The following is a 21,129-nucleotide window of genomic DNA, read 5'->3' as shown; positions in this document are numbered from 1 at the left end:
AAAAAATCATTCCGCGGAAGAATGATCGCTGCAGCCGAGTTGATTATTATTACTATTATCCACATCACCATCCTTTATAGGCCAATATATTTAGCAACGCGGTAAGATAAGGACGAAATAGGAAAGCCGGTCCGACCTTTGTGTTGAAGTTCCATAAACACTAATTTATTGTGGATCACCTTACGATGTATCATTTCTGTTATTGTGGTTTAATTAAAAGCCACTGGGTGGACGAGGCAATGAATGAGAGATATACATTTTTTATGTCAGTGGCATTTGAGGGTTGGGGCAAATTATTCCCTGCCGGTGGCTATAGTTACACTTAGGCGACAATTATATATATATATATATATATATATATCCTATATGCATTACATGTTTTGTCTCCAACGGTCTTTAAATCAAATGAATGAGGCCACGAGGTATTTTCTCTCATCCAAAGGTACTGGAACTTCATCTTTATCTCTGAGCCGACTCGATAACCCTAAGTGCCCAAGGAAAGCTTCCTGTTCTTTTGTTTGTCAATCACATTTAGGGGTATTTCTGCACTCATATCTGGGGGTTGCGTTTGCCCTTCTGCACTCATATATTGGGGTTCCAGTTGCCCTTCTGCACTCACATATTGGGGTTCCATGTACCCTTCTGCACTCATATCTTGGGGTTTCATTTGCTCTTCTGCACCCATATCTTGGGGTTACATGTACCCTTCTGCACTCATATCTTGGGGTTCCAGTTGCCCTTCTGCACTCATATATTGGGGTTCCAGTTGCCCTTCCGCACTCACATATTGGGGTTCCATGTACCCTTCTGCTCTCATATCTTGGGGATGCATTTGCCCTTCTGAACTCATTGTTGGGGTCTATTTGCCCTTCTGCACTCATATTGTGGTTTTGCAGCCTCTTCCCTTAGATAAAAAATAAAATAATCTAATTACGAAGGAAATATTGACCGCTTCAATCAGCAGTAGAGCTGGATTTGGATAATCTGATTTGAAGACGAATATAAAGTAATTGCACATCCAGAACACATTTTCTGTACGGAAATATGTGTATGAAACCTTAAAACAATTAGGAAAATTCCACGTTAAACCGAGAAACCAGCGCCACCAGAGTTCCGATAAGGACTGGTATACGGGTTACATTATTAATGTGATTTATACAGAGGATCGATCTCCAAAATGTTCATAATACATTTTGTACATAATACAGCTGTCTATGAGCTCAGTCTGCAAGAGGCACTAAGTGGAAGATTAAATGATCTGAGAAGAAGAAGATATTTTAATGACTAAGCATAATACTACGAATCGTAGAGTCGCTCTTACAAAACTTTACGGCAATACCTCCTTTCGTGGGAACGGAGGCTAGCTGCGGGACACGGATAGCACCAGGGGGATGGCCGAGGACAGTAGGACCTGTTCTTCCAACAAAGCCCCAAGACTTATCCTCCAGCAACCCTTCACTTTGCGTCATTGACACGCTGTGTTGAATCAGTTTAACCTGATCAGGATCAACCTGCTGCGCTTTACTACTACTGAGCAATGAAGGATCTACAGCCAGATCCTTGGTCTGTTTAGAAGAGAATCCTGGAGATTCGCATAAAAAAAACAACAACAGTTTGAAGCCAATAATCTGAAACTGTTGGAAAACATTTAAACGTTCAGAATTATAAAATCTGTACACCAATGGATTGTTGGAGAATTATATATATCAGTAACATGCTGAGGCTTTCTTAGGTCTATGCTGGAGTAGACCGTAGGTGCCAAGCCTGCAGGATACCACTCTTAAACTTTGGGAGTCTTGAGCATCCTGCAGGCCACTGTCCATTGTCGGAATACATCTCTCCGCCGACGTCCTTCCAATCTCTCTGGCTGTTAGGAACTACGCACAAACCACAATTGGAAGGACACCTGAGCCAGAGTGTGATGACAGTAGTAGCAAGATCGCTGGGGGGGGGCGATTAAAAAAATCATCATATTGATCTCCAAGTGACCCTTCCCCATGGATTCAGTTACAAAATCTCTAAGGCCTCACTGGTGACATTGGCCACACTAACAGATCAAGATGTAGTCATCTTGGGACTATGGATCTACTCTAGGCTGACTGTATCCCGTTTCTCATATGGGCTGGATTCTAGACTTTTTTATCCAGGCCAATAGACATTTGATGATGGTTTTTAGGGATTTTCCTTCCCTTTATGAATACTTTCATATGTTTTGTTGTTGGATGACATTTATCCCCTTTTTTATTTTTTTCCCATTGATGGTTGGGGGTTGGTATGTGTTTTCTATGCACTTTTGTTATTTGTTTTGTATAAGAATACACTTTTAGATCATAGATTCCGTCCAGATTTTCACAAGAAAATAAAGAACCATCCCTTGCGAACAAGGAGTATGTTGACGTTGTGGTGTTGGTTGAGCCCATCAGAGAACGCCTTTGTTATTCGGGAAGCGTGCACGCTAGTGATAATTACTGCATCCTGGTAATTGGGATCCTGCTCGAATCATAAAGGGAATTTGATTCATTGTTCGGAATTAAAATCAATCCGTCCTCATCCCTCACACAGCTCGGTTCCTGACACAAGGTTATGAAAATCACTTCTCCAAGCTCAGAGTGACAGACAGACAATCGAAGAAGTCCCGCAATGAAGCTTTGTTTGGCAGCCTAGATAATTTATGTGAGCAGATGGAAATAAATTAGAAAAAAAAAAGAAATAAAATATTCCAAGATGATGTCCTCAAAAGAGTCTATCGAGGCTGCCTCTAGAAGGACATTTCCCTTACAGATGGAGGAGGTTGCTCTGTGATACAAACACCTTAAACAGATAAGTATATCCTTACTGTGAGCTTTCAGATATCACAGTCATGTTTCAAAAGGATGGTACGAACAGCCGGTGTAAGGGAGGTTTGGAGCTTTGAAGTGTAAATGAGCAGATGGTTTCAGAAGAAAAATGTTTCTACAGTTACACGAGAAGAATTCCACAGACAGATATCTCCATTATTTCCCTTTTTTTCTGTTTGAAAGGTTGGGGAGAAACTGAAAGATTAGCTTCTTGGTTTTCTATTGTGGTAGAGTTTCCCAAAATAACTCGGAGGGAGTGATATCCACCTATAGATGCCATAAACCCGAAATCCGTTTCTTTTCACGAATATGTAGAACGCATCAGTGAGAACCGACTCCTATTCCCCAGATTCTTCGAGGTTATTATATTGTTTCAGGCAGTACTTGTTACCCCGACTAATTTCGAATTTATGAAAAAATGTCTTAAATCTTTAACGTTCTGAACTAGAAAATTTGTACTTGCTACAAAAAGTTGTATTATTTCCTTTCAAAAGTGAACACAAGCAATAAAAATAATTATAGTGTCTTTATGAAGTCTATTTGCTGCACTGATGGAGCACAATGCACCGAACCTCATATATCATTTTCCAATAACTCAAGTTTTACACGAGGCAGAGTATGATAGGATAATAAAAAGAAGTTCTTGGAAAAGAATGTTCACTGAACATTGTTAAATAGTTTAGGGGTATGAATACTTGGTAAAAGGGTCAGTGAATGAACATACATGGTTGACCTTTATCTCCATTCGTGTTTTGTGAGTATGAATGATAGGAAGTCAAAGTATATCAACCCCTATGCAGAAGAGATGTTCGATTCACTAGCGTCACTACGATTCAGCGGTGCACCAATATTTATCCCATAAGTGTAGTGCGGAGCTCCACAATATTCACTAACTCAACATGTACAGTGACCTTTTGTTACACCATGACGTGCAGAAAGGCAACATTTTTACGCTGTGGGCCTTTGTAGCCCCTAAATCCTTGGCTTGACATAGACCCCTAGAGCCCAAACATTGCCCCTCGCACTTGAAGTTTGGGCATTATGGATTCGTTTTTTATTCTTCTTGTTTTTACACATTCTGTAGGCTGAGCAGAGTCCGCTATTTCGCACCATCAGAGTTTTTTTTCTAGAAGTCTGAATTTCCCTGGTCCCCTCTACAAACACATTTAAAATAATAAATATATTCCACCGCACAGCCGCCGCTGCCGGCTTAACGTAATAACAGCCTAGAGGAGGTGCGGGGGTGCTTTGTTTATTTTAGAGGGCAGCTATAATGACAGCAATTAATGTATTAACTTTGTAATGATACTTTAACTGATAACCCACACGCTGGGTGCTCTTCTCCCACTCTGTATCGTTCCTGTCATTATTAACACTTTCTCAAGTTCTGATGTGTTACCCGGCTGCGGCATAGAGATTTTTAACATACATGTTGACTCATTCTCATACTATGGACTCATTCTTGTACTTCTGCGCTTTTAGCATAAACTGTTGGCACTGGGAGCATGCGCAGTATTCCAGCACTGACGTCAGGAGGCAGCAGCCGGGTAACACATCAGAACTTGCCCTTTAAGAAAGATGAAGGACAAGATCCGATGGGAAACGGAAAAAAAGATTGGCGGTCTAGATGTTACCTGCCATCAAATTCTTTGTATGTGGATCTAATATCCCATATATTACAAAGCGGAGTGTTTCTCATTCACAGACACCCAGATACAATGTGTCCGCATACTTATCTATAGAAAGACCGAGAAGAATACAAAATACACATTAAATAAAAACATTGCTGCTGGGAAGATCCTTAGGGAAATTATTCAAAAGAAAGAAATTTGTTGGATCATTCCTTCATCAACAGAATGCTTCACACACCCCAGAAGAATGAATTACAGTCCTTATAATCTAGTCTTGATTTAGGGCCTCTATGTCTGGTCCTCCATCAGTCTGTCCACTCCAGCGGAAGACCGTACATTCTGTTGTGGTCAGAGGTGGCTGCATTTACACCAAGCTGGACCTTTAAATAATTTATTGGCTATCCCACACTTTTTTCACCCCAGGTAGGCGCTACTCAAATATTTAAGTAATGTTAATACTGGAGACAGGTTGACCGCATCGGCCATGTTTTCCAGGACACATGTAATTTTTACATATTGCTGACCAGCCCGGATAAAATGCTGCCCTGCAGTATGTGGGATGTATAGACTTATGGAAAGGAATCAATTAATCAGTTATGCATCCTCCATACTGCAGGGCAGCATTCTATCTGGGCTGGTCAGCAATACGTAAAAATTATGCGAGTCCTGGAAAACATGCCCGATCTCCGAATTACATAAAAAACCGGGGGGAACTAGAGTCTCAGATTAAACAACTGAAATAGCAGCGAAAGAGTTCTTACCAAGACCCGGAGGTGAATCTGGACACGGGAACAGCGGCTTTTCGGTGACTGTTTGATTGAGTTCCATCTTGGAACTTGGTGTTAATGGCTCCCCAGCAGAGGTGGCAGCGGCATAGCTGTGGGCAGTGCCGTTGGGGCGTGAGAAGTTGTAATAAGGGTGCAATCGGGACGAGTTTTTGATATTAAACCTATTAAAGAAGTCCAAGTGTTGGGCATATACGTCGAAGTAGAGGATCATGATGATGACAAAGTGAACCAGGCAAAGCAGGAGGACAGCCTTACAGATCCTCTCTAGAGTGACTCCCAATAGCAATCTGGTCATCTTCTGGGCAGGGGGTAGGCAGGCAGGACACCATGAGACCCCCGAAGAGCGAGAGCCCAGCAGTGACTACTAAAGATTCAAGTCCTGCAAAGATAGAAAAAAAAAACATATAGAGAACCATTACCAGAACGTTCCTATTTCTTGGTCATGTTTGAAAGGTCAGCAATGTTTGAGAAGCATAAATAATCATATTTAAAATTAAACCTGAACTTTTATTGTTTGTTTTTCCATCCAATCCAAAAATACACATATGAGAAGAAAAAAAGTCAACCCCATCTGCTCTGATGTAGAACATTGATAGCATTCCCACCCAAGCCCCAGAGCAATTATTTGTACCTCCAATATTTGAACCTGTGGTTTTTAGGGCTGTAGAACCTTGTGATGCCCACAAACCCACCAAATGTCCTGCACACCTACAAAAAAAGGGGCATCAGAGGAGGAAAGAAGGATTTGGATCCAAAGATGGGTTGTTCTAAGAAGGGAACTTGGTAGGCATGATCCAACTTTCCCATGGACCAGTTGTGTATTCTAGCCTAGGGTGGCAGGTCCAGGGAGACCCTCAGCTGGTTATACCTGTGGCGTCTTTCTGCAACCAGGCCATGAACGCCATGGAGGAGCCACCACTGGCCCCATGGTTTACTTCCACCCAGCAATGACGTCATATTCCCACCAATCAGGTTTAAGGGCGGGGGCACAGACGGAGGTGGTGGAGCAGCCATGGGTTAGGCCTTGGGCAACGCCGAAGAAAAATACAGCCCAACAAAAAAAAGCTTAAAGACCATTATGGCCACTCTCTACCTACGTGCAAAACTATTATAATTTGAGTAGACCCAGCACACGTTTAAGGCCGAAAAAAAAATATATACATAATAGCAAAATTACATGTTTTTGTACATTCTCTCAAAAAACACACAAAAAACTGATGCATATTATACCATTTATATTTGATTCATCTTTTTTTTTCCTTAAACAAACAATGACAAAATAAACGAAATTGCACGGCAATCATTAAAGCTGGCTGGAGGCTTCTTGACATACAATAATCTACCAAAAATGTCCATTAACGATGCACGGGAACGCCGGCTGCCATTTCATTGTGACGGTGGCACGTGCCGGTAAAAAAAAACATGGTAATTGTAACCCTTGAAATGCTACACAATAAACCCTCAAATCATATCTGTCAGAAATGATTGCCCGTAACCGTGGGCAGCTTTTAATGTATAATTTTACACTTCAATATGTGCGCATTTGGGTTTCCACTACTTAACGTTCAGAGCTCGAAAATGCCAATTACTGGAATAACGCTGATTTTACACGAATGGTAGGAAGGACTAAAAAAAAAAAAAAAAAAAAAAAAAAAAATAAAAAAAAAAAAAAAGGCCAAGCTGCGAAAAGAGAGCGGTAAGAGGAAAGGGTTAAATGTGTGGGTGAGTTCTCCGCAAGCTGCAAGACCCGGCGCTTGTGGATCTGTCACTTTACCCAAATTCGGCATTTTGGTTTTCCGTACACGAAATCCACCTACGCAATGATGTTTACAAATTAAAATAAGCAATACCGTTGCATTAAAAACCCACCTTATATGAAAACTTGGGGAAGAGCATCTTAAAGAGGCATTTATTATTATTTTTTACTCATATAAAAAAAAAAGACTAGTTTTGGCAATTCATGCATTGTGCCATTTCTAGGGGTTGCGGTTTTAACCCCTTGACTCCATTTTATATTATATTATATATATATATATATATATATATATATATATATATATGTGGAGAGTCTAACAATACCCCCATGCGCATGCTTGGAAAATTTCAATGATTGGCAGTGTCAAGATTTGGTGGACCCCAACAGAGGAGGGCAGCTGCAGTTCTGTAGCTGCAGCTTCTCGCAGAAGTACATTTTTTTTTCCTATTTTGAACGATGTTCAAAATACGACTTTTTTTTTTTTCTATAAAAGTATACATACATTTGAAGTGGGCAAATTTTTCTTTAATTTTTTTTTCCCCCGTAACAAAGGATTTTTACGGCTGCAGAATGAAGCGATCCCTGCAAATATTTTGAGCTCCAATAAAAAAAAAATTAAAAAGGGGGACTGTCACTACGATACAGGGACGCTTGGCAGGTATGTAACGATATATCTGTCTAATGTACCGGGGCACTGAAAATATTAAGCAATGAGCCTGCATTGCTGCTAATTACATTTAGGGTCGCAGGAAAAAACCTTTCCTGAGTTCAAAGATAATATCAATGTGTTTTTAATGCACTCTGACCAATATTCACAGGACGTTTGTAGGGAAAATGTTGAAACATTAGGCTCTGGTTTTGGCCGGCAGGCATAATCATCAGCGAGAAAGTAATTCCAAACGTAATATGTATGCACACGGCAGGAGAGCGCCAGATAGTAATATAGAGAATAAAGAAGTGGAATATATTCTGATCTATATAATGAAAAAGGAGAAAGAGACACCTTTAGAGAACGAGTGGAAAGAACGGAGAACATTATCGCATCATAAGAGCATTATTATAAAATGATGTCATGGAACGACACTGGGGGTCAAGCAGACGGCTCAAAGGGAGCCCACCCAACGAGCCACGGAGATTAGATTGCTAAACACTCTTCAACATTTAGTATCTCAAGCCCTTTCTAATTTATTTATATAGCGCCAGCAGGTTCCGTAGCGCTTTCCGTTCAGAGTCGGTAGGATACATTTAGAATCACAAGCAATAGCCAACTGGTACATAATGAGAAGAGGGCCCTGCTCCCGGGAGCTTACAATCTAGTCTGTGCACAGTCACATCAGAAGGGGAGCCATTACTTTTGGTTTATAATCGGTTATGTGTAGAGCTGGACTGGGGATATAAATATGCTGATACATGTCATACGTGTGGCCCACCTGCTAGATACACGCAGCCCCACGGCATGCTCTTACACACCGGCAGCGAGGGGCTCCGTGTATCCGCACACTACGGGACCAGATCTGACCTTAAGGCCAGAGGACCCAGCTTTCCCGCTTCTCACATGTACTCACCTGATCTTAACCAGGAACTCACAGGTACTCACCTGATCTTAGCCAGGTACTCACCTGATCTTAGCCAGGTACTCACCTGATCTTAGCCAGGTACTCACCTGATCTTAGCCAGGTACTCACTTGGTCTGCTTTATATTACGGGTGCAGGCTTTTTGCTGCCATGTTACATTTATTAGTTACCTCTGTGTGATAATATTGTAACCGTATGTCTGTTTGTTTCCGTAACAGTCTTTGGGAATTATACTCTCGTGTTCTTAGACCCAGGAATACGCGCTCCGGCCAAAGGAAGACCGCGGCTTTTGTCCGTTCAGCATTAGTCTTCATTTCCATATATATGAAATTCCGCCATTCGCCTGCCGCAGCAGACGGTCCCCTGTGACTCGCGGCGGCAGAGACCCAGTACGACTAAAATCACTGCATCCCGGCTCAGATCATTTATCCCCGCTAAACGGGAGCGCAACTTGATTGGTGTAAAAAGCAGCTTTTTGAAACATTTAAATGTTGGGGGGGTATGTGTAACCTCAAAAGCACGTAAAGAGTTAACAGGGCACAACACCTGACATTCAAATCGAAATGCATTTGCATTGTAATCCTGTGACAGACTGTAATTTGTTTGTAGCATGAAATCCACGTATTAGACCTGACACGGAATATTTTAAAAACTGAATTTTTCCAAATAAAATGACAATGTATGTAAAAAAATAAAAAATTATGATTTTATAAAACATTTTTTTAGTGAATTATTGGGCTGCAATGGTTGAAGCGATTGTCCGGGTCCTCTATACACGCTGGAGTCACTCTTGACCTTATAGACCTCAAGGGGACGCTTCGGCCATCATAATGCACACGATAGGTGTGTGGCCCCCCGTGGTCTTCTTACAAAAGGACCCTAAAAATAGTCATCCAAATATTAGTTGGCGATTTATGACTTTCTATTTGTTCTTAAAAGTTTGATGTATATGGAAAATAGAATAACACAAGCCATATTTGATTGGGTACGGCGTAGACCCTTCAAACATTTCCTATTATTCCTCCTTTACATTACCTCAATGCACTCCTTTGTTGGAAGACTTTACAAAGGGTTGCGTGAGAAGAAGTAAAAGGGCGTTAGAAACCAATCATTATGCTAATTTTGCCACCATTGTCACCGATCGCAGCTTCCTAGATGTTAATAGTAAATTATTTCCCACCAAGCACTTCTAAAACAATTCCGCTGATTGTGAAAGGTTTTTATAGACCTATTCAAGGGATCCTCTTAGGTTCCTGGGAAGTAAAGGAGGTTATTTTTTAAGTTCTCGATCACAGGACAGCAAGCAGTTAACGCGCCGGGTTGGATATCTCTACTGGAAGCGTTATATATTTCACCGGGGAAACGCAGAATTAATTGTTGTTGTAGAGCTCGAGGCTGATCTGCAGGATAAGAAAGCAGTCGTTGGAAGGCGTTTATTATGATATTTCTTCGAGACGGACGTAGGGAGAAGGATAACCCGCGAGAGGTCGGATCCTTCACCCGGCTACGGTACATTTAAGGCAAATTGGAACCTTTTTACCAAAATTTGGAATCTTTACTACCGGCCGTGAGAGTGGAACTTCACGGTGAGGATTTTCAGGAGCCCAAGACAAATAGCGGATCTCAGTTTGGGGAAGAGATGTTTCCTCTGGTGTAGAAGAGAACAGATTGCCGGTTTAATTAAAGCCCGTTTGTCTCTGCGTTTCTGGCTGGAAACCTGCAACTTCCATCCCTCCGAGGACAAAATGTAGGACAGCTCTCGGCAAAATCTGAGAAGTAAGACACATGAAGCATGTCTCAGCCAGCCGAAGGAGACCTTCCACTGAAAAGCCAAAGAGCCCAGGGGTGGGGTATGTGGCATCCTAGGCATCTTCTTGGGCCCCCTGGGCTACAAGACGCCACAGTGGCATCAAAGACCCGAGTCTTCCATCAGGAAAATGGTCAAACCGGGTGGGCAGAATAGTTCTGCCATCAAATTCTATGTTTCTATGTCATTTCCAGCTCTGGCCACAATTTCTGTTTGATGGGCAATTTAAATTAAAAAAATAATAATAAAAAAGGTGCAAATTAGGTGCAAACTGCTAAATGTGGCAAAGCGGCAGTTCCAGGGACAATTCCATCTTCAGAACCCTGGACTAGCTATATAAATATGCCCCAATATGTTGAGAAAACCCCTCGCATGCTGCAAGCCCCCTTAGAAGAGTTAGAGGTGAAGTTTCAGGCTCAGGACAGCAATCAACGCGGCTACAGAGGCTACCAGATCCCCAAAAAATAAATTAATAAGACCATTATTAAAATGAAAAACATCACAGAAGTACTAGTTTGACTTGAAATACAGCAAGGGAGCATCACTTCACTCCAGTCGAAAAATGATTAGTTTTACGGCTCCCTAATTAAAGGATAGCGTTGATGATGCTTTATTTTATTGACTTGCATCTGTTAATAAATCCAATAGAATTAGCTGAGCGAGGAGTATCCTCGGGTTCATTGTGCGAGCGTTTGCTGCAAAGGAGGGCAGAACATCTATACAGATAAAATGAGTCATTCCTTTAAACGTATGGGTGGATTTTGCCCCTTTTGCCCCCCCACACACAGGCTACATTAACTTACCACCCCCTACATTAACTTACCACCAGCAAGCTCCAGCACCGGCAGCAGGCGAGGGGTCTGTTCGGCCCTCCGTGGAAAGCGCTTTCCTGCCGCTGCCATGAAATGTGGGGCTGCAGAAGGTGGCGGGAGCTGCAGCTTCTCCCTAAGGTGAAGTATTTCCAGATTGTTCAAGGTGCTCCCTGGGGCAGCCAATGGTCCCTTTAATGCTAATTTTTTTTTTTAAATGTTAACATAATTATGTTGCTGCAGACTGATTTTAAATGCTTTTAATTTAAAAAGGGTTAATTTTCGAGTTTCTTTAATGAAAAGAAACGGGCTTAAGTCTTTCATCGGCTCAAGCAGCCTCGTAATGGGTTAATATAATCGTTATAAGAGAACGCACATCACGCTGTACAAATGTTGACAATAAGCAGGTGTGGAGAAAACGAGAATATTCCGCTGGCTTAGAATTTCACACAAAACCATCATTTATATACAAAGCGCGATCAGGGATAAGAAAACGGCTTTTTAAACAGATTTCTCCAAGGCTCTTTAGGGGCTTATATGGAAAAAACAAAAATTCTTAAAGGAACGCTCAGGCCTTTATATGCATTTAATGCTTGTGATAGCTGCGTGGTCCCTTTAAATCTCTATTGGGTCCCTTATGGAAATTAATTTTCCCCTCGTGTCCGCTCCCAGCTGCTTTCTGTGCAGGAGATATGTTCGGCCAGTGGGCGGGGGTGGGGTGGGCCCCAACGTCACGTCCGCGACCCGGAGACCCCGAGAAGCACTGCCCCACCCGGGGTCTCCAGACGAAATCCGGAGAGTTCACAGAAATCCGGAAACGTCCACCTCCCATTGAGTTAAAGGGGAGCGCTTTTCAGCCAATCAGTGGTAAGAATCACCAGACCATGCAGCAGGAAGAGCGCAGCTGCAGAGCTGAAGTGAGGGTTTTAAAGGAAACATCTAACCATGACTTAGCATGTGTATGTACAGCAAGAAACACAATCTACATACATGAGGACGTTTTATACATACGTGGCTCTGCCCACTTTCTGACATCATTCTGCCCAACATGAATATGAGCTGCTAGAGGCTAATTAGCATAAGGGGCTCCAAAGGGGCGGAGCCAACGCATACCTTTAAACTCCTTTCCAACCATATATTTGCCAAAAATTCTTATGTCTTTTCTATGTTCTAGCTAATTCCCTGCGCATGGACACGCTACTTACCCTATCTACATTTTTTTTATAGAAACAGTACAATACAATACAAAAAATAATGGTTAGTTTTCCTTATTAATCTTATAAAGTATAATCTTTCACATGAAAAGGTCTAGCAATTTAATGACTAATTCAAATTTATATTTTGAGATCACCTGACATTTATAGTTCCAAACTGCATTTGTCAAATTATCCAGATTTAATATCCAGCCCGAAAAGTGTACTTATCCAAATGACGCATTGTCTTATTTCATTAGAAGCAATTCCTCTTTGTAATATCAGTTCATTAAATCTGGGTTTTTTTTCCCCAGGATCTTTTCTCTCGTTTTGTTAACCGTACCGTTTCCTGCGGTGTCTGAAACATTCTAGTTATCTGGTATGGATTTTGGGGGTAAAAAAGGCGTTTTTCAGGAATGCTTATTATTAAACACAACGCATTAAAAAAGTAGAAACAGGATTTTGTCTGATTAGGGGTTGATTTTAAAATGAATCGTATGCCCTTTCGATCATGCGTTACAGAGCTATTAGAATTGTTGAAAAAAAGGCAAAATAGATGATTTTGGGCAACGCAGCTATGGAGGGTCACACGCCCCTATAACCGAGGAGCCCAGTACGGCCACGTAAATGAAGATGGCGCTCCAGGGACAAGTTGTACTGGTGATGGTCGAGGGTAAGGGAGGATGTGAGTGTGAGTGTGAGCGTGTGTTAGCGTATGGTGTTAGAAAGTATGGGCTGGTCTATAATGAATGTAGATTGAGTCATATGGTGTGCGCCTTAATGTGAGGTGGTGGAGAGTATGTGTACGGGTGTGTTAGTGTATTGTGTTAGAGTGTGTGTGTGTGTGTGTCGGTGCATGGTACTAGCACTTTTGTGAATGTATGGTGTCACTGTGTGCTACTGTATGTTACAGTGTTGGCGTGAGTGTGTGTCCGTGTATATGGTTGCTGGTATATGGTATTAAAGTGAGTTTGTGTGCGTGCGCGTGTTAGTATGTGTGTGGGGACAATGAAGAAATACTGAACACAGATGCCACCAACCCTGGGCTCACCCTGGTATATATATGTCTCATGGAGAGATAAATACATCACTTCCTGACATCATTATACATTATGAAGGACCAATCCCAGTGAGCTTCTCCTGCAATAAGACTCAAACTGGCCCTGCATAATGCATAGCTAAATCAGGGATGCAAACTTCGAGCGCATGACCTATGCTTTATGCAGGACCGGCTTGGCCTGTCTTACACCAGAATCAAACAGAAACTCGGAGGTACATGAATATGCTCTGACGCACCTTCAGAGATCCAGAACCGGGGGAAGTGCAAATACGCGTCACCGATACATCATGTGCTCAGAAAAGTAAAACAGAGCCGGTTTAATAAAAGGGAGTTGGGTTTTCTCTCCGTGCTGCGGGTGTCGGGGGACTCCCGTTGATAAATGTTACCCCTGTAGGCTCACAATTACAATGAAAGCGGTTTGTGAAACCTTCCCAAACTTCAGGGTACAGCGCCACTCTCTACAGCCGCCATCCCAGCGGGTTCTTAATTAACCGGCCACCAGGAACAAACCGGGTTTCCGGGCAAAACATCTAAAAAGATCCATTTTCATTGAATGGTTAATACAAATATATTGATTGGAATTCCGAAGAAAAAAAAAAAAGATCTATTGTTCTTTTACACAAGAGACAGCGCTCGTGAGGTATAACGTATATACATCCCCCCAATTAAGCAAAGGTTCCGACATATAATTGGGGTTCTGTGTGCCGGATTTTGGGTTCCAAGGCGAGGGGCGCTACGAATAAGACGTACAAACAACAGAGACAGCAAGCACCCCGGGTCCGGTGGGGCATTTGCCGTGTTCGGTTTGTGTTACCTGCAAGAACGGCCATTACTAAAACGTTGCGGTTGTGTTCTGCTCCCCCCTGGGAATACACAAGTTTGAGGACTAAACCGGTAAGAGGCAGCGAGGAAGGAGACGGCCATTGTTCTGGATTATCGCACTTTGCATAAAGCTTTCCAGGTGCCTGTCAGGGTCACGTTTCACTCTCTTTGTAGCAGAGATACGTCTGAAACCGATAGAGGCACGAAACCGGCCAATTTGCTTTTATTACTAGATTGGAAACACTGCCAACGCGTTTCACACCGGACATCTTTATATCATCATTCTGCCCGTCTATTCGCCCGTTTTTCCTGCTGTAAAGAGTCAGACCTTAATCCAGGGCTCGACAAATCCCAGGCGCCAGGTCGCCATGGCGACAGAGAATTTTGTCCTGGCGCCTAGGTTTTGTCAGCCTCTTACATCCAGAAAAAATTGTGGATGTAAGAGGCTGAGTCACCACACGGGGGCGCTGCTGCACAGCACAGCCACTCCGAGCCCGCCCCCGAGCCTGAGATCACTCCCACGGAGTGAGCCTGTAGGCTGAAAACGCGGTTGCTGGAAAAGCAGCACTCGTGTTTTCAGCTGCCACAGGCAGCCTCAGGGAAGGGGTTTGTGTGTTGATTGGGTCCCCACACAAGTCTGGGGACCTCACCCAACACCCCCCAGCTGCCTGATCGCTCCATGGGAGCGACAGCGCAGCGTTAACCCCTTCAATGCCGCGATCGCGGCATTTAGGGGTTAATTCCCGTTTTGGGGGCTTTGCTGCTGGTGGTCTGCCTGGAAGCCCAGGCAGACCAGCAACAGCAAAAACGATCCCCCACAAGCTCTTTGATGACTCCTGTAGGTATGGAAGCCTACAGCAGTCATCAAAGAGACTCCCTCTGCAATGGCTGGTCCATAGACCAGCAATTGAGTCCCAGCTGCCAGAGGCAGCTTCAGGGACAGGGGAGAGGGTTCTTTGGTCTCCACATAAGTGTGGAGACCAGCCCCAACACCCCCCGCTGCCTGATCGCTCCCCGAGAGCGACAGTGCAGCGTTAACCCCTTCAATGCCGCGATTGCGGCGTTTTAGGGGTTAACTCCCGTTTTGTAAGGGGCTCTGAGCCCCCACAAGCCCTTTGATGATTCCTGTAGGCATAGAAGCCTACAGCAGTCATCATAGACTCCCCCTGCAGTGGCTGGTCTATAGACCAGCAATTGCTTCCCAGCTGCCAGAGGCAGCTTCAGGGACAGGGTGAGAGGGTTCTTTGGTCTCGCCATGAGTCTGGAGACCTGCCCCAACAGCCCCCTGCTGCCTGATCACTCCATGAGAGCGACAGTGCAGCGTTAACCCCTTCAATGCCACAATTGTGTATTACACATTCGTGGCATTGCAGGGGTTAACATTTGTCCCCACAAGCTTGTGGGGACTAAATATCTGTCAATGCTGTGCTACAATGGAACATCAGCATCGAAAGAGTTAAAAAAATGAAAAAAATGTATTTAAAAAAAAAACAAACAGCACTGACCTGAAAGTCCAGGGTGCTTCCAGGTCAAACGCTGTGAGTTTAGTAAGTGGGCTGATGATGATCGGATCCCTCCTGACCAACTGTTAGTTTAAAAAAATCCTGGCTCCTAACTTTTTTACCTGGCGCCTAGATTCACAACAAATTTGTCAAGCCCTGCCTTAATCAGTCGTTGGATTGGGGGGGGGGATTTATGCCTATCCCATGAATGTTTAAATTCCCGCACTGTAATCGCCTCTTCCACTTATCAAGCACCCTTCTCAGTAACTTAAAACGTCTTCACGTTCCATTTCTTCCTTCTTCTTCCATTCTTACCCCAAATCAAAGTGTGGAGGGGAGTTACTTTTGCTTTCCTCCCCCTTTTCCTCTGTGTTATCTCATATTTAATAAGGGTTTTCATTTTATTATTTAACCTGCTTCTGTTATATGAAAAGAATAATAAAAAAAGTGGAAGTTTAAATATTTTTTTTTTATGTTATTGCTACAGAGAATATACAGGTAAAAGTAGAAAATACTAAATATATATCGTTTTAAACTCATAATTATCCATCAAAGAACCATTGACAGACCCAGCAGACCTAGACAGCTAATAATTGGTCATATAGCATGCCCTAGAAAACCCATGGGGCCAAATACCCAGTTTCAGGATCTCAGGCAGGACATCTGATGGGAGGTACTGGGAAGTTCCTCCTATACCCGGGGTTACCGATTACACGTCCAGATGGACTAATACATCTTAATTTGGGATAAGATCCTTAATGTTCCTGACATAATACTTGAATTGAAGGGGGATATTATACAAAAGTGGAAACATTTTTAGGAGAGGTTTGAAGGGAGTCCTCCAGCGGATCAAAAATGAAACATCTACACCCTTCGTGGAGGCCAACATTAAGAAGACGAAGATCCCCTCCAATGAAGGGTCAGGTGGACATCAATGTTACCAAGGACCATCTAGGAAGGGCTACACGTATTACCAACAAAATACCCTCAGCTTTATAGTCTAGAACACTCCAACTCTACAGAAGAACAAAGAGATATTTGAGAGCTGCTACAACAAACAATATGAGATTTTAGGAAAGCCGTAAGTCAGGAAAGGGCATTAATCTACTTAGCAAGTCTCAGCAAGTCAATGATGGCGGTGAACGCCTTGCCTAAAATGCACCTGATGAAATGAGGTCCCTACTCCAGCGCACATCCTTCACTTCTCCAGACATGGAATACTCCAGTGCCTCTGGTGGGGTGGCATTAGGACGTATCTCCAAAATGTCCCCCTTTAGACCCGACAGTCCCCTTTTTTTTTTGGACTTCAAAGCCTCTGTCCATCTTTGCTTTCCCGATGCCCCTCTATTCTAAGAGCTGCGATTGTTTGCTGGGTATGAGCGCGTCACAGCGTTCTACAGCCACAAAAGCCACCAGAAACGTATAAGCAGAGGAAACGTGACCAGCAATGGCCACAAACATCATAAAAGGCGCGAACTGTAGGGTGGCCGAAGTCTAACTACCCGGGGGTGGGGGCTGGTCTATATGAGCATAAGTGACAATGGGGTATCTTTATTTCCCCATAATGCTCGGCCGAGTCAGGGTATAAAGGCATCGAAGTCTTCCCCGTGTCACATAGATCACCTTTAGACGTACGCTCGTGTAAAACTACCCGTCGGATTAAGCTGCTCCAACATAAAAGGCGTATGTGCAACGCTCCTGCGGGGAATGTTTAGCTCGATTGCAGCAGAAGAAGCATTAATGAGATAAATGCAATCGCCTGAATTTGCAAATCATTAATCCACACAGAGCCTGCGGTGTGCACTCAGCATTCAGCAGTAAAAGGGTTAAAATTAATTTGTTCATTTATACACCAACACCTTCCACATTTATACACCAGCAGCGTAGAACAGAGTAATGGGAGTATATCTGTATCCCTGTGAGCAAGGGCTTCAGAATGTAATGAGTGGTGGATACATGGAAAGTGTACCAGCTGAGGTGGTAGAAGCAATATCAGCTAGTATAAATCGGGCAATAATATTTTAGGTACTTAAGACTGATTGGCTGCAGACTGTTCCTTTTTTCTTTTGTTATCTGCAAATGTGGGTATAATTCAGCAGACACAGACACTTGTGCCAATTTCATTCATGCAACGCGCGACCTGCTAAATCTTGCGATGTCATAAAGACGGAAAACCCAAGAGTGACGTTCTGAAGTCATATATCCCCGGCGAACACAAACTAATAATTAAAGGAGACTCCCGGGAAACAATAATAAATGTCGGCAAAGTCACTGGATAATGCTTTGGGGAGGCGAATGAATGAGACGCCGGATAATATAACGTGGGATTTAAAAGGAGCAGTCACTTCCCCAACTGAATTCATTCATTAAAGCTGCCAGCGCTTGGGACTTTTGTTTTTTTAATTATAGTTTAATTTTGGGAATATTTACCGGCACAGTCCGTACCCATTCCTCAGGCCGCTTTTATAAAGCGTAGGAACTATTTAGCAGTCACCAAACAGGAGCAGTAACAGGGGTGAAATAACTTAACGGGGAAGAATAATCACGCGGATTCTGAGAAGTTAAGATGACTGCTCCCATGGTACGCGCTACCGGAGCCCCCCCTTGAGGGATACGGGTAGGAGGTCCCGCTGGCGTCGGTGGGGGGTGCTGCTGATTGCCGGGGACACATGCCAATTGTTGGAGGGGAAACGGGCAGGGATTGGGGCGACCCGGAGTTTCCCTGTAGTGACCCAACCCAAGGAGTTCCCAGTCTGGAGATCAAAGGCTACATATCTGAGTCTTATATGTAATGTAAGGAAGTCTTGCTTTATTCAGAGGGTGGTAGATAAGTGGAATAGACTCCCAGCATAAGTGGTAGAGGCTAATAGAGAGAAGGAATTTAAACATGTATGGGATAGACACATGGCTCCTGAATCTAACTAACTAACGACTGATTAAGGGCAGATTAGACGTTTATATCCGTTTTTGTGGTTGTACAAAGTTTTCACAATGGGGGGGGTGGGGGGAGGTCAGGCTTATATTATAATAATGTACACATTAGTGCCGGGCTATAAGTGTATATTCCTGGCATTTCCAAACCCCCTGCCGGTCAACAATTTTAAAAGCTCCAGATACATAACATTACAGTTCATTCCGCTTTCTACGCGGCTAATTCATCATTCCGGAGGGTGGCTCAATGTTAGTTGGCAATAAGATGCCGTCCTTTTATTAATGACATCATTTCTAGATCTGTATCCCAAGCTTTCACCTCACCCGGCCCCCTGGACAGCTGCCCCGGCTTTCCATATAACTACATCCCACAGCTTTAACCTTAACCGGGATAAGTTTCCTTTACTAACCGGCAGAAGCAGGAACATATGTTAACGTAACACAATCCGGTAACACGTTACACGGAGAGAACAAATCAACCACTAACGGATGTCAACGTTTCATACGAGTGCCGGAGACACGCAAACCTACAGCAACCTACAAACATACGTGACGCACAATACATACATGACGGGAGAAGAAAGCAAACAATACTGTCGGCAAACGGAAGGATGGATGGATAGACTGATAATGTTGTATAATGCAGGTAGGTAAAAAAGTAAAGAATACATAATGATAGATAGATAGATAGATAGATAGATAGATAGATAGATAGATAGATAGATAGATAGATAGATAGATAGATAGATAGAAAGATAGATAGAGGGACAGAGGGATAGATAGATAGATAGATAGATAGATAGATAGATAGATAGATAGATAGATAGATAGATAGATAGAGGGACAGAGGGACAGAGGGATAGACAGACAGACAGACAATGCTGTATAATGTATAATGTATATCACAGTACCTCTGCACTGATACCGTTAAAGTTGGACTTCGTATTCATACCTTGTATTGTTCGCTAAACATCACTGCACTGAACACATACAATAACTCACTGTATACACACACCCTGACACACACTGCAAATTCACACCTACACAACATATAAACACAGCTACGCAAAACAACACATATACACAGCTACACAACATAACACGTATAAACGACTACATGTACAAAAATAAACAGCATTACACCGTCCCATACAGCCCCTGCTCTCACTCTGCACGCTGACATACATGTCATATCAGCTTAAAGATACCGTGAACCCAGCCTGACAGCGAACACACACTGAACACACACAGAACACACACACAGAACACACCACTCCGCGCTGCACTCACACCTGCAGTGAATAGATATATGGATAACACCTAAATGCGTGTGACATATAGATCATTGCGTGTGACATATAGATCATTGCGTGTGACATATAGATCACAGCGCTACATAGGAATGCATGTGTCTGAAAACACATATACACATATATCATATACCTGATCTACAGAATGCATACAGATGTTACACCCCTGACAAAGCGGTATACGTGCCATGGGTGGTGTAGCACTGATGATAGACACATACATACATACATACATACATACATAAGGGATAGGCACCTATAGACACACATAGACGATGGATAGATAGATAGATGAGGGATAGACACCTACAGACATAGATAGATAGACAGATACCTATAGATACAGATAGATGATGGGTAGGCACCTATAGACACAGATAGATGATGGCTAGGCACCTATAGACACAGATAGATGATGGCTAGGAACCTATAGACACAGATAGCTCGCTATGGACCGGCTGTAAGCGGGTCTGTGTTACTTACCCCCACTCGCTGTCCGGCTCGCCCCCTGCTGCCCGCAGCCATGAGCCCCGGCAGCTCAGCGAGGAGCCCGGGAGAAGCGCCCCCAGCCCCAGGCCTGGCTCAGCTCCATCGCGGCTCTCCGGCTGTCTCCGTTCGCATGTCTCCAGCTCTCACCGCCCCCTGCTGCCAGCAGCCAGCCACGGGGAGGGGGCTTCTCCCGGGGGCTCAGCTGGTTCTCCGGCTGTAGAAGGGGCGGGGGGGGGATGGGTACCCCGCACCTCCAGCACCAGCGAGCACGGAAAATCAATAACGGACCCAGATACCCCCAAAAAAGCAGCCGACTACGGAGTGCCGGAGTGATCAAAGCTGCGGGAGAAGCGCTGCTCTGCCTCCCCTCCTCCCTCTCCCCCTCTTTGTCTGCCTCCCACCTTCCCCTCCTCTCCACTTTTTGTCTTCATCCTCCTTCCCTCCTCATGTTCTCCGCTCCCCACCCCTTCATCTCCTCAGTTCAGGGGCATCTCCGTGCTATTAGCCCCTTGCCTTTTCCTGGACATACAGGCTGGGGGCAATTATTAAGACAAAACATCTCATTTATTTCAAGACTCTTGCAAGCGACTCCAGAGAACCTGATACACAACATAGAGCA

General features: G+C 43.6%; 1 protein-coding gene across 1 annotated transcript in view; it reads right to left on the bottom strand.

Annotated features, from left to right (window-relative positions):
* Positions 1-20,785, bottom strand: part of B4GALT2 (beta-1,4-galactosyltransferase 2) — a 38,471-nt gene extending 17,686 nt beyond the window's left edge. The window contains exons 1-2 of the mRNA XM_053470088.1: positions 20,505-20,785; positions 5,230-5,635 (exon numbers count right to left, since the gene is read on the bottom strand). Of these exons, the coding sequence (XP_053326063.1) occupies positions 5,230-5,551 (322 nt within the window). The 5' untranslated portion in view covers positions 5,552-5,635; positions 20,505-20,785. The remainder of the gene's footprint in view (positions 1-5,229; positions 5,636-20,504) is intronic.
* Positions 20,786-21,129: the final 344 nt, after the last annotated feature.

This window comes from Spea bombifrons, chromosome 6 (genome assembly GCF_027358695.1).
Source record: "Spea bombifrons isolate aSpeBom1 chromosome 6, aSpeBom1.2.pri, whole genome shotgun sequence".
In the NCBI taxonomy this organism is placed as follows: Eukaryota; Metazoa; Chordata; class Amphibia; order Anura; family Pelobatidae; genus Spea; species Spea bombifrons.
This window is presented reverse-complemented; position numbering and strand designations above follow the sequence as displayed.